General features: G+C 39.1%; 1 protein-coding gene across 8 annotated transcripts in view; it reads left to right on the top strand.

Annotated features, from left to right (window-relative positions):
• ahcyl2.S (adenosylhomocysteinase-like 2 S homeolog) overlaps positions 1-15023 on the top strand; it is a 66949-nt gene that overhangs the window by 43335 nt on the left and 8591 nt on the right. For all 8 annotated transcript variants that reach the window (XM_018254314.2, XM_018254313.2, XM_018254315.2 and 5 more), the window contains 8 exon segments: positions 4956-5062; positions 6511-6627; positions 9319-9382; positions 11703-11791; positions 12544-12614; positions 13530-13624; positions 14021-14119; positions 14399-14467. In XM_018254314.2, the coding sequence (XP_018109803.1) occupies positions 4956-5062; positions 6511-6627; positions 9319-9382; positions 11703-11791; positions 12544-12614; positions 13530-13624; positions 14021-14119; positions 14399-14467 (711 nt within the window).

The raw sequence follows: 15023 nt of genomic DNA on the forward strand, positions 1-15023 counted from the left end.
ATGAATAGGAGAGGCGTGAATAGAAAGATGAGTAATAAAAAATAACAATAATAACACATTTTAAGCCTTAAAGAACATTTGTTATTAGATGGTGGCAGAGACCCATTTGAAATATGGAAAGAATCAAAGTACAAAGCGAAATTAGCCATTCTATAACATACTAAAAGTTAACTTAAAGGTGAACAACCCCTTTAAAGGTGCATTCAAAGCAGCACTGTTTGCTTTTTAAACGAAAAACATGTGCAAAAATAGAGCAGTGAAATATGTTTAATATATGTTATAGTAAATTCTTACTATATGAAACAATACGGACTGTAATGAGATACATTAGATTTTATTTCATCCCCAGAAACCAACTATATAGAGGAACCAATTTTCTTAAAGCAAACGTTAGATGTGTATAAAAATTAGCAAAATCATTTTATTATAGCATTAACAATTTATCTCCACAGCCTGTAAAGCAATGATAAGTGGTTTAGATCAGGATAAGGCTTATGCTACACATCTAGAACCATTAGTTCAAAGGTAGAATAGGACAGAATGCCACATATTTCCTTATGCAGCAAGAATAAGTGCCTGCAAATTAATTAACAGACCTACAGTGCTGTTTCTTAGATAATCAAGTAAGCACATTGGGTCCAATCAGCTGACACTGGCAAAATCGAATAGGAATAGGGTACTTAGATGCTTTAACCTCCAGTCCATCACAGCTTTCTAATTCCCGCAGCATGTCTGCCTACCTGTGTGTGTGTATATATATTAATTAATGTATATTGGAGCTAGGTTTCTTTTTCATTAAAGAAAGTAAAAATGGAATTTTATTTTTTTGCCTCTACATGCCCTTTAATTACTCAGTAGGCTTTAACTTGCATGTGGAAGGGGTGATTTATTTAGTCCATTACCATTCACAAAAAGGCAACGTTTTAGACCCTTCCTGGCCCTTTATCAATTGGGCTTTAACATGTCTTTGCATGAAAACCAGCACAACTTTTCTCCACCTTTAACACTCTCCTTTCCCCTTCTCCACCCCCTCTGTGCACATCTGTCTCCGCTCAAGATATTGCTGAGCAATTCAAAAACAAAATTGACACTATCAGAAGGGACATTACTCTACTCAACCCCCCTAGACTTCCACCACCCTCCCTCCACACTCCCCAGTCTCTCCTGTGCTCCTTCAGCCCTGCCACTTATGAGGAAATCTCAAATCTTTTGGCCTCTTCTCACCTTACCACCTGCCCGCTTGATCCAATTCCCTCAAAACCTCTCCGCAATACCAATCCTTGTCTAATCAAAGCCTTAACTCACCTATTTAATCTTTCACTCTCAACTGGACTGTTTCCTTCTCAACTAAAACATGCTCTTGTCACCCCCATTCTGAAAAAACCCTCTCTTGATCCCTCCAATTTTGACAACCTCCGACCTATCTCTCTGCTACCTTTCATCTCTAAACTACTTGAGCACCTAGTCTACAACCGACTAACCTCATTCCTCCCTGACAATAACCTGCTGGGCCCCCTACAATCTGGTTTTAAGCCACAACACTCCACTGAAACTGCCCTGACTCAACTAACTAATGACCTTTTAACCGCAAAAGCCAACAATCATTTCTCACTACTAATACTGCTTGATCTCTCAGCTGCATTTGACACTGTAGATCACCCTCTCCTACTCCAGTCCCTCCATTTGCTTGGCCTTCGTGACACAACCCTGTACTGGTTCTCTTCTTACATCACCAATCGTTCCTTCAGTGTCTCCTACAACGGAGTATCATCTCCCCTACCTCTTTCTGTTGGGGTTCCTCAAGGCTCTGTCTTGGGACCATTACTATTCTCCCTCTATACTTCCTCCCTCGGCAAATTAATCCACTCGTATGGTTTCCACTACCACCTCTATGCTGATGATACTCAGATCTATCTCTCATCTCCTGATCTCAACCCAGAACTCCTAACTCGCGTATCCTCCTGCCTGTCAGATATCTCTACCTGGATGTCGCAACGCTACTTTAAATTACACCACTCTACAACTGAAATGGTTCTCTTTCCTCCAACTAACACCAGTAACATCCCGGAAGTATCCATCATAGCTAACAATTTCACTATCACCCCCTCTCCCCAGGCCCGGTGCCTTGGGGTTATCCTAGATTATGCCCTGTCATTCACTCCTCATATCCAGTCACTTTCATGTCACTTCCACCTAAGGAACATATCCAAAATACGATCATTTATCACCCAAGATGCTGCCAAAATTCTTATTCACTCTCTCGTCATATCAGGTCTAGACTACTGTAACTCTCTTTTAATTGGCCTTCCCATCCAGAGACAGTCACCTCTCCAGTCCATAATGAACACTGCTGCGACGCTCATACACCTCAGCAACCGCTCCTCCTCTGCCACGCCATTCTGTCAATCCCTGCACTGGCTTCCACTACCTTTCAGAATCAAATTGAAATGACCCTGACATTCAAAGCACTTCATAACTCTGCCCCACCCTACATCTCTGAACTCATCTCTATATACTCACCCAACCGCTTACTACGCTCCTCTACTGATCTGCTACTCAACTATTCTCTCATTACCTCCTCACATGCTCACATTCAAGACTTTGCAAGGGCTGCACCCCTCTCTCCCACGGTCTGTCCGACTTTCTCCCAACCTTTCTGCTTTCAAGAAATTTGTTAAAACGCACTTCTTTCGAGAAGCCTACCCTCACTCTGCTTAACTACCAAATGCAACACCACATACAGTACCACATTTCTCACCCACTTAATTTAATCTTGCCCACTCCCACACCTTGTGTATTACTCCCTTCCCTTTAGAGTGTATGCTCTTTCTGCATAGGGCCTTCTTCACCTTTTGTACCGGTATTGATTGTGATGTATGTAACTCCATATGTTCTATGTATATAATTCAAGTGATTTAGTTGTATAATCACATTTACTTTACAGTGCTACGCAATATGTTGGCGCTATATAAATAAATGTTAATAATAATAATAATAATAAAAATGAATATAAAGACATGCAAGTAAGCACTACTTACATTTCCCTGGGTTTCAAATAGCCTAGCTTTCATGCATGTGTAATGCATGTAATTCCAGTGCTTTATCTCCTACACCAGGTTAGCACTCAAAAAATGAACAAGCCTGGGGTATTTTACTTTCGAGAGTTTCACTTCATGTCTTTCTGAGTCCCAGGCTATCCCCTGCACCACCCTGGGCAAGTGCAAGCACAGCACAGAACTTTATCACCAATATCTTCACCACACATGTGATCTGCTACAATATGCACAAGGTTTGCCTGGGTTATGGGATAAATAGGGCATTGTGTCAGAAGAGGTGTGCCACTAGAATTATTACAATAGGAAAAAGAATTCTCCTCACACCTGAATCTTTCCATTACTACATCTGACAGTAGGTTTTGGATGGTGTCTGTTCTGTCTCATAATTAAGTTAATTTTAGTTATCTGCAACATTTTTCTGTGAAATACAGTGAGATGTGCCTTTTCTTTTTCTTTGTTTTAAGGTGAAAACCATGATCTCCCACCCCCCTTAATACTTCATTTTCAGCGTAACAAAGTGTATTTTCATAAGAATGGAGTGCATTCTGCAATTTAAAGGATACTAAAGCTTTACTAAAGAAATAGGCTAGAAATGTTCTACATTATGTTTTGGGCTTCTGTACCAGCCCAAGGCAGCCACAACCCTTTAGCAGTAAAGATGTCTCCAAAGATGCCCCAGTAGCTCCCCATCTTCTTTTCTGTTGATTCACTGCAAATGCTCTGTGCTGCTGTCGGTTACTTATCTTAGGGACTGGCTCAAAATATACACATAGAATATAACTTTCACAATATAAGGCTGATTAGTAATGAATACAGATGATTACTACAAGGCAGCACAGAACCCAGTGCAACTAGCTTTAGAATGTAATAATCAGCTTATATTACAGGACAACTCATTCTCTGCTTGATAATTTGTGAGAACCCCTAAGCTTAGCTTCTCAACAGCTGCACAGAGCCCACTGAGCATGTGAGTGTCACAGACACTTTCCAAGATGGTGACCCCCCCCCCCCTCCTGTGACGAGTTTTAAGTCTTGGATCATTGCTGCTATTGAGAAGCTGAAACTTTAGGCTGGTGCAAAAAGTTCAATATACAGAATATGGCATTTTTTGCCATTCATTTTTAGGATTTAGTTCTCCTTCAAGTACAGAAAGTGTAATCATTTAGAATCACAACTTGCATAGCAATTCACCCATGGTAAAAAAAAAAACATATAAGTTAGTAGATCATCAACACAATAAAGAATATGAATTTATTCCCACATCCTTTCCATTGCTAGGGGCAGCTTTCTGTATTCGTGTTTGTTCCACAATAGAACATTGCTCATTCTGATGGCTGCACAGAGACTTAGAGAATGGAATCTCACAATAACCTTCAAGAGCTGCTTTAAAATTCCTGGGGTAGCTTTGTCAGGCTGAGTAAGCAGTAAATAAAGAAACATGTCTCTTCTGTAGTGAATATTTGAAGCAATGTAGGGGGTTCTTCACAGTCAGGACAGTGAGGTTGTGGAATGCACTGCCGGGTGATGTTGTGATGGCTGATTCAGTTAATGCCTTTAAGAATGGCTTGGATGATTTTTTGGACAGACATAATATCAAAGGCTATTGTGATACTAAGCTCTATAGTTAGTATAGGTATGGGTATATAGAATTTAATTAAAAGTAGGGAGGGGTATGTGTATGGATGCTGGGTTTTCATTTAGAGGGGTTGGACTTGATTGACTGTCTTTTTTCAACCCAATTTAACTATGTAACAATGTAATATGCATTTGCATTTAAATTAGATCTGCTAGTCTGGAAAAATCTGTGCCATCTTTTGGCTTCAGAGTTTGCTGCTTTAAAATATTATAATGTAATACTTTAAAGATCCTCCTAATAAACCTTTAATCTGCTTCTTACAGATTCTAGATGATGGTGGTGATCTCACTCACTGGATTTACAAGAAGTATCCTAATATGTTCAAAAAAATTAAAGGAATTGTAGAGGAAAGCGTTACTGGTGTACATCGGTAAGTGACAATTTTTTTTACTTTAAAATGCAACAGAAATTTAATTTAAATAGTTAAATGTTATCCATTCAGATTCACTTGTTTTTTTTTTGTTAAAGGAGCAGTATAACTTTTTTCAGCATGAGTTCAATCAACAGGGTTTGTGTTGAACTTACAGTATATTAGCAGTTTACAGAGAAGCCATCTGTTTAATTATCTCCTCTTCTCGAAGGCTACAGCTGATTAAAGGAAGAGTTTTGTTTTTTTAGGGTGGTGGAACACATGGCTACTTGGGGAGATTAGCCGCCCAGCGACAAATCACCTGTTCTTGCAGTGACTAATCTCCCGAAATGCCTTCCCGCTGGCTAGAATGTAAATCGCCAGCGGGATGGCACGTGGATTGCTTTGGTTTTCCAAAGTCGTCAGAAGTTTAATTGTGAGGGCGACTTCGGAAAACAAAGTGATTTGAGTGCCATCCCACCGGCGATTTACATTCTAGCCAGTGGGAAGTTTCGGGCGACTTCGGAAAACGAATAGCCAAATGTGATAAGCGCTGGCGTTTTTTTCGATTTAGCTGGCGCAGAGTCAGGTAAGGCATTTGGGGAGATTGGTCGCCACAAAGACGAGACGATTAGTAGCAGGGCGACCAAATCTCCCCAAAACGCCCAGTGTGGTCTAACCCTGAAACAAACTATGCTCATTAGGGTGATGGCACACAATGACCACGGGTGACTAATCTCCTGAAAATGCTTCCACAATGGTATTGATATAAGTTGCCTCACAAGGCAACTTCTACGAGAAGCACAGATGATGCATATGTTTTGCCCAAATGTACCATGGACAGCTAATCTCTTTGTGTGTCATAGCCCTTACAGAGGCCAGAGAGATGAGGACATTAAAGGGGACAACCATCTATTAGTGTTTATGAAAAATTAGTAAAGTTTGTCTTTTTTTTAACTTAAAATAATATGCAAAATACACTTTCAAGACTAGTGTTTATTGTGCTATTGATGAAAAATAATAAGTATGTAGGTGTATACTGCCTATATTGTTATGTCCTGTACATACAGTATATAGTAATTCATTAATTATATAGAGGCCAAATAAAATAGCTCCAGTATCAATGCAGATACTCACCATTAAGGAAACTTCCCATTAGGGCAGCAGGCGCCTGCTCAACACAATATTTATCTCCTGCAGATTAATTTTACCATTTCTCTACCCATCTTTGATCTCTTCAAAGCTGATCATTCTGTTTAATTTGGTCACTTTTATGCCATTTGGACAGCTGTGTCCTAGGGGAGCCAAGTTCAGTGGCCACATATCGAATAGAGGCTGTAAAAGGGTGAGGGGAAAAAAACTAGTAGGACCAACACACCTAATGGATGCCTATAGGCCTCACCAGTTTTCAACCTAATTTCTTGCACTGTTTGAAATCCTAAGTAATCTTTTAATTTGTTCCTCTTCAGCCTATACCAGTTATCAAAAGCTGGAAAATTATGTGTTCCTGCAATGAACGTCAATGATTCTGTCACAAAGCAAAAATTTGACAACCTCTACTGCTGCAGGGAATCCATCCTAGATGGGTAAGATGCATTCTGTAATCTTAATCTTAATCTGCAGTATTTTTAAAAATGTGTAACAAATTGTTGTCTTGGGGTTAACGATATGGATATAGTGGCCATAAAAGAAAAACAGCTCACAGATTAACTGGAGCTTAAAAATTACATTCAGTTAATTCAGTCCATGCTATATGACAAAAAGTATTCAGACAGATTTTTAGCCAAAAGTATAGGGAGGTTTATTTTAAAATAATGTATTCTCAGTTGGAACATTGACTGCTTTCCAAACTGGATCTAGATATCCACACAAGATTTATTTGAAGGGAACATAGAGATTTTATGGGTGGTCAAAAATAAACAAGCCTAACATCACCATGTTCAATCCCATTACTTAAGGCAGAATAAACTGGTTAACTAGTGAGAATTTACTAGGGAATCCACTATTTTGGATTCAGCCGAACCCCCGAATCCTTGGCGAAGAATTCGGCCGAATACCGAACCGAATCCAAACCCTAATTTGCATATGTAAATTAGGGGTGGGAAGGGGAAAACATTTTTAACTTCCTTGTTTTGTGACAAAAAGTCACTCAATTTCCCTCTCCGCCCCTAATTTGCATATGTAAATTAGGGTTCGGATTCGGTTCGGCCGGGCAGAAGGATTCGGTCGAATCCGAATCCTGCTGAAAAAGGCCGAATCCCTAGTATTTACTGGTTCCCACTTACAGTGATAGGACTTTAAACAGATATTTAGGGAAATCTGATTGGTCACCCTGCAGACCATCTACCATATCCTTATGCTGGTCAGTCATACTTGAATGGTCAAAGTTCTCTGATCCAGGTTAGCTCCTCATCAAATACCCAAGCAGAGCCAATGATTTATTAGCTGGCCCAGTTTCTCTATTTATTTAGGTTGATCAAGATTATTTACATTAAAATTTCATCAGTCAACAATCACTAAGGGGCAAGTGTTAAAACTTCATTATAGTAATAAGAAAAAGAAAGCAACGGAAATGTTTCAAGTTTCTTAATATAGAAACTACAACAGAAAAATAAGTGCCATAAACAAAAAAAAAACTGATCATGTACAGTAACTTGCAATAAAGCAATGTAAACTTGTTTTAATATATTAAAGCCATGTTGTAGTATATTGTTTTAATATATTAAAGCCATGCTGGTAATACCGTATACCCGAGTATAAGCCGAGTTTTTCAGCATCCAAAATGTGCTGAAAAAGTCTACCTCGGCTTATACACGGGTCAGAGGTACCCGAACCGAGTAGCTAAGATTGCAGTCACTTTTAATCATTCCTATACCAACAGTACACTTGGGGAGAGACTGCAATACCCACAATGCCCTCTGTTGGTTATATGAAAGAATAACAGTGCGCCCTCTGTTGGTTATATGAAAGAATAACAGTGGCTGCAATATCAAACAGCGCCATCTGTTGGTTATATGAAAGAATAACAGTGACTGCAATATCACACAGCGCCATCTGTTGGTTGTATGAAAGAATAACAGTGCGCCCTCTGTTGGTTATATGAAAGATTAACAGTGACTGCAATATCACACAGCGCCATCTGTTGGTTGTATGAAAGAATAACAGTGCGCCCTCTGTTGGTTATATTAAAGAATAACAGTGACTGCAATATCACACAGCACCCTCTGTTGGTTATATGAAAGAATAACAGTGACTGCAATATCACACAGCGCCATCTGTTGGTTATATGGAAGAATAACAGTGATTGCAATATCACACAGTGCCCTCTGTTGGTTATATGAAAGATTAACAGTGACTGCAATATCACACAGCGCCCTCTGTTGTTATATGAAAGAATAACAGTGACTGCAATATCACACAGCGCCCTCTGTTGGTTATACGAAAGATTAACAGTGATGGCAATATCAAACAGCACCCTCTGCACATGGTAGTGGGACAGTGGGATAATGCACACAGTAATCCGTTTGGCAATTCTCTGTCACCATCAACTTTGCAAAGAAGTCCGGTTAATCGCTGGGGGGGTCGCTTTGGCAGAATGTGCGCTGCTGGGAGACAGGGCTGTAGTTGTGTCTAGGCTTATACTAGAGTCAATAAGTTTTCCCAGTTTTTGTAGGTAAAATTAGGTACCTCGGCTTATACTCGGGTCGGCTTATACTCGAGTATATACGGTATGTCTTAAAAAGATGGCACCATACCAGTGTTTTGTTTGAATAATACTTCCCTTTGCTTTACTATCCTAAGTTAATTCTTTTTTTTTTCTTTTAATTTGTAAGTTGAAAAACAACAAAATTAGAGCATGAGAGACAGAAAGTGATTATAGTTAAGTCTTTCAGTTTGATCCATAGATCCTATCTGTCTGTCTATCTATCAGAAGTTTGGCATGGCTAGATGTACATATTTCTTGCATATGTGCCTCGCTTAGTTTCAGGATCTTGCCTTTGATCTGTCTTAGCCATCTAAATGAATTTTAACTTTGTCCAGAAGTTTAGTGTGCTTCTTTCTAGCACCAGCTACATAGGGTAGGGACTTCAGATGATTTGGTTGCCTGTAAAGCCATCACCCAATTGGTGACAGTTTTAAATTTATTCTTTCATTTGGGCATGTTGTTAAAATACTGTGAAATGTGTAATCAAACTGCAGTTGCATACACATGGTTAACCAGTATGGCTTCTGCTGGACCACAAGTCTTAATAAAATGTTGGTTATTTCTCATCTAGACTTAAGCGGACAACAGATATGATGTTTGGTGGAAAGCAGGTTGTGGTGTGTGGATATGGAGAGGTAGGTCTAAAGTTACTGCACTTAGTTACAAGAAAGTATTTATGTGTACAGTAAATTTTTTATATTTGTTTAATGTACCAATCTGCCATACAGATATTCTGGCATACTCTTAGCTACTAGTAGCAACTATTTGTCACATCTACAAATAGCAAAGCCAATTATCACTATTGTCTAAGGCAGGGGTAAGCAACCTTTACTATCAAAAGAGCCATTTTGCCCGCTCTTCCACTAAAGAAAAATAGTCTGGAGATGCAAAACATAACACAGCTCATAAACTTTTAAAAGTTTTAATTTTTTTTTTCAATTTCAACTGTTACAACAACAGAATACAACAAACAGAAGTGCAGTGTGTATGTGTAGGTCTACTTTGAAATAAATTAAACATTGAATAGCCCTATTAAATGCTAGAGTTCTCATCTATTTAATGTGACTTCTGTTTCTGAAGCTCCATGCTGATCTTTTCTCTTTTGTCTTGAGTGTGTGACCGAGGTAAGGACCATGATGAATCATCTTGCTGTGGCTCAGTCTTGCCTGTCACTTCTTGGACGTCTATACAGCCCTCGCACCTTCTGTCCACTTCCTGAGTGTGGGACCGTGGTAAACTAACCGCTATCTTACCGCGGTCGCACACTCACGAAGCCACAGCAGGTGCGAGGATGTATAGACAAAGTGACAGGCAAAGCTGCAAGACCGAGCCACAGCAAGCAGGATGAAAAGCCGCGGGTTGCCTACCCCTGGTCTAAGGGCAGAGGCACACGGTCATATTCAGGTAGATTAGTTGCCCGGCGACAAATCTCCTCTTCTTTGGGGCGACTAATCTCCCCAGTATGCCTTCCTGCGGGCTAGAATGAAAATCACTGGCAGGATGGTACTTGGAGCGCTTCGTTTTCCAAAGTAGGCCAAAGTTTCCTCGTGAGGCAACTTCGGGCAACTTCAGAAAACAAAGCGCTCAGAGTGCCACCCCGCTGGTGATTTTCATTCTAGCCGGCGGAAGGCAGTCTCCCCGAATCTGACCGTGCGTGTCTGCCCTAAGATGCTACATGTTTTTGCAGAGGCAATTTTCAGTATTGTCTATGGCAAGGCATTTTGTGGCCACAAAAAGTAGCTGCTACTAGTAGCTCTGTGTTTCTTTACCCTCAAATATTTTAGAGGTAAAGGATCCAAATTACAGATTTAAAAGATTAGAGTATTTTCATATTTATTTGTGGCTAGAACTCTCTTCCCCTTCCGCAGTCCATCCAATCACCAATGTGTGTGACATAGTTTTTCGAAGTCGACCGAAGTTGCCTCACAAGGAAACTTCAGCCGATTTCAGAAAAAGTAATAACACAAATGCCATCCCACCGGGCGATTCACATTCTTGCCGGTGGGAAGGCATTTCAGGGAGATTAGTCGCCCACAGTAGCGAAGATTTAACACTTGGCAACTAATCTCCCCGTGTGCCACCAGCCTAGTAGACCATCTGTCAGAAGATTGGAGCTTTAACAGATAGTGGACCTTGCAACATGACAGTGACCCTATCCAGTAAATAGCAAAACACAAATTAAATCAAGGGTTCTAGAAACATCACAAAATCTCCATGGGAAGAGTTATAAACAACTTCTTCCACTTGATGTTGGAGATTATCCAACTTTAGGATGCTTCTGCCAAAGGGGGCAACACTAAGGGGCAGATTTATGACAGAAAAACTTTTCTTCACATTTTTTTTATTCATTCCTATGGGATTTTTAGTAACATTAACAAATAATGATATTCGCCCGATGAAGAATATGATTCTTAAAGTCTTCTAGAATTGAATAGAAAGTGTGTGTGTAGTTCATTTGGCCTATGGCATATCAGTTGATTTCATAGTTGAATACGTCATTGTAAAGTCAATTATATTAGTTTTTTTACGATTATGTTGCTTAATTATTTATCCACCTCATTGTATGTGTTGATTTTATTGCTGCACAGTATGGAGTCTTTTTTTTTTATCCTGTAAATGTCTGGTAACTCTATGTATAACAATTTGCTATGGAATCCTATATATCCATCAACAGTGTATTCACAGTGTTGTCTTTTTTTTCTTGTGGCACCAACACATTACCTGACAGTCTTTGCATGCCACTCCAGAACTGTGCATATATTTGTGTGCTTTTGTGCCTTTGTACAGTGCTAAAGCTTGTGTCGGAAGATTAGTAGCACTTATATATATCTAGCTCAAACATTATATGCAGTTTTACATACCCTCTTCTTTTAGTACAGTGGTTCGTGTTCAGTGAATAAACTTAATTTTCCAAAAAGACTACATTTTCAACCTATTCTCCATTTTTTTTTCTAGGTGGGTAAGGGGTGCTGTGCTGCTCTTAAGGCAATGGGATCAATTGTGTATGTGACAGAAATTGACCCAATCTGTGCCCTGCAAGCATGGTAAGTCAAATTCTGTGCTTTTTTTAAATACCAGCCCTTGGCGGTAGCAGCAGAGAAATAACATACAAATGCAGGCAGACTGAACATACAAATATCCTTTGCAAATGAAGGATGCTTTCAAAAACCTTCTTGGTAATTTTCTTAACCTAATGCCAGTAGGGACAAGTCTTAGGGCATGCTCAGAAAATGTGAAATATTTGTTTGGGTACAGTCTCTATAGAAGTGAGGACTTGCACCTCAGTCGAAGGGTATAGCTGTTCTAGGAGAAAGAAAGGCAAAAGTTTGGTTAAGAATTTCAACTTGACAAGAGGGAGATGGATAAGTTTGAGTATTGTGGGCAGTGTCTCTACTAAGACTATCCACAATTACAATACAATCTTTCTAAATGTAAATGTACAGAGCTTGTATTTGAAAATGAGGGTTGGACATGAAATAATTCTATAGCATATCTTGTAATAGGAACAATAAAGAAGTTATATATCATGGGAAATTAAAATTAGTACTAAAGACAATATCACATTTAATGCCTCCAGTACATCATAAATCATCATAGATCATGCAGTGCTTTCCCAGAAAAGGAGGATTTTGAAACCCTGATGTCTCAAGGGAAGGAAGAGAGGGAACTAGAGCAGGGTACCGAAAAAACCCTAGATAGTAATGTATATACTAATTTATAGGACTTAATTTTGGTGTCATGTTTTTCAGTTTTCTATTAATAATTACTTCACTTATATTCTTTCTGTATCTTGCAGCATGGATGGCTTTCGTCTTGTCAAACTGAACGAAGTAATCAGACAAGTAGATATAGTCATCACATGCACAGGTAAGACTTAATAGCCTACATAAGTGAAAGGCCCTTACATCTTGTATGAGTATTTGAGTGTTTCATGTACATCACTCCATCAAAAACTTGCAAAATGATGGCTAAGTTTGTGCTATTTGTGTCTTCCTTGAAAAAATTTTGAAGATCAATCACTGCTTACTTTTCTTCCTCTTTTTATTTTTAATTATATATTTTCAATAGAACTTTAACATGTTTGCCTTAGCATGGTGGATTTCTAGTGAATGATCCTGTTGTTACTTTCTATATAGAAACTTTCTCAGGGAGGTAAATAAACCAATTTGTACGCTCTAAAGCTGAATAAAGAATCTACTCTCCCATTCAAGCACAAGCTGAAACTGGGTAATTTGTTTGAATGGCCATTTGAGATATACTTTGTATCCCTATTTATATATTGGTCAAGTACCAAGGTGGAAAGTAATCGAGTTGCACTCGCACACCCTGGCCTTCAATTAGGATAATCCCTGGTACACAGCAATGGAGGAATCGACGTCCCACCTTGTAACAACGGATCAGAAGAAATTCACTGGCACACAGGTACTGCTAGCAGGGTAAACCCTTGCTGATTTATTAAATGGTTTGCAGCATGCAACGTTTCGGGGTAACCCCCTTTATCAAGCATGCATGCTGCAAACCATTTAATAAATCAGAAAGGGTTTACCCTGCTAGCAGTACCTGTGTGCCAGTGAATTTCTTCTGATCAAGTACCAAGGTGCACATAGTTCATCATGAATTGTGTAGGATAAATCTTTATGATTACAATGAAATTGTTTTTGATGTTTGTTTTTTGTTATAGTTTTTTTTAGATAAGTAGTACATTCTTATACTGTACCACCACAATATAAACAAGTAGCAGTGTTTAGGCTCACAGGTTCTGATTTGATGTAAATATTTTAGGCAACAAGAATGTGGTGACAAGAGAACATTTGGACCGCATGAAGAATGGATGCATCGTCTGCAACATGGGGCATTCCAATACAGAGATTGATGTAGTAAGTATTGTGCTGATACAATTAAACTGATCATAACTGGGAACTTGTATGTATGTATATAGGCTGACAGTGTAATGTAACCCTTGGACAGACATAGACATATCATGGTTTCCTGTGTAAAAACAGTTATGTTTATTTTGACAGTTCAGATGGGGTTATGTACCTTTTCTGCATAAGTCCAACTCAATTACCTCATTTTAAAATGGGGGGAATATTTTCCCATTTTCCATACCTGTCTGGTATGATATTTGTGTACCATATCCTTGCTTTAGGTACGTAGGTTCCCATAATTAATGAGCACCAAATGGTCTGGCTCCAAACCCTTCAAAATCCTTTTCTGCTTTGATAGCTGTATTGCACCTTTAAAGAATTCATTCTTTTTTTTATATATTCCAGGCTAGCCTTCGCACTCCTGAACTGACTTGGGAGCGTGTTCGATCTCAAGTAGATCATGTGATCTGGCCCGATGGCAAAAGGATGGTTCTCTTGGCAGAGGTATACATTTTGACTGTTCTAGCAGCTGTATAGAACTTCTCCAAACAGAGCTTCACTATGTAAAGAGAACCTATGTTTATGGAAGTATGTAAAAACCTCTACTTTTAATTTGTTGCACATATTTATTAAAACATGATATTTGAGAGTAAGCTCTGACACAACGCTTAGTCACTAGAAAAAGTGACATTGAGGGACCACAAAGCATCTAGGGTTGTGGTTGTGTTTTCCCATAAAGTGTAAATGAACCTTATTGACAAGCACCTTCAATCACTTTAATAGGGTCGTCTGCTAAACCTGAGCTGTTCAACAGTCCCAACATTTGTGCTGTCCATCACTGCAACTACACAGGTAAGTTGACATCATTGTTGTTAATGCAATTGCTGTTAAAGTAGCATATGTCCGGCTGTTTGTAGTCTCTGCACTCCTGGCTCAGACATCTTAAACAATGTTGCATGCCAGCAAATTAGCAGACCTGGAAAAAGTCTTTTGTTACGGGTTCTAAGTATTCGGCATATATTTGTAAATAACATTAAAATTACATTGACCTTCATTATGCAAAGTAAAATTGTTTTTGAGTTGAGAACTCCTTTCATGAACTGACGTTCAGGGAAATGGCAGGTGCAACCACAAAAATAAGAGCAGAAAGAATATTGGGTTTTTACAGGTCTTTAATAAAAAAGTGAATGGCCATTGAATGAAGAAATGCGACTTCCTTCTGCTGAAAACATAATATATTTAACTTATGGTCCCTTACGGAACGTATGTGTTATTTTTCCTACATTCAAAGCTGGCCATACATGGGCAGATATAAGCTGCTGCTCCGACCCCTTCACTTGACGATAACGGGCAGATCTTTCCTTGTGTGGCCAGCTCATGTACTGTATCCATGTACTGTACTGCTGGC

Source organism: Xenopus laevis, chromosome 3S, assembly GCF_017654675.1.
Source record: "Xenopus laevis strain J_2021 chromosome 3S, Xenopus_laevis_v10.1, whole genome shotgun sequence".
Lineage (NCBI taxonomy): Eukaryota > Metazoa > Chordata > Amphibia > Anura > Pipidae > Xenopus > Xenopus laevis.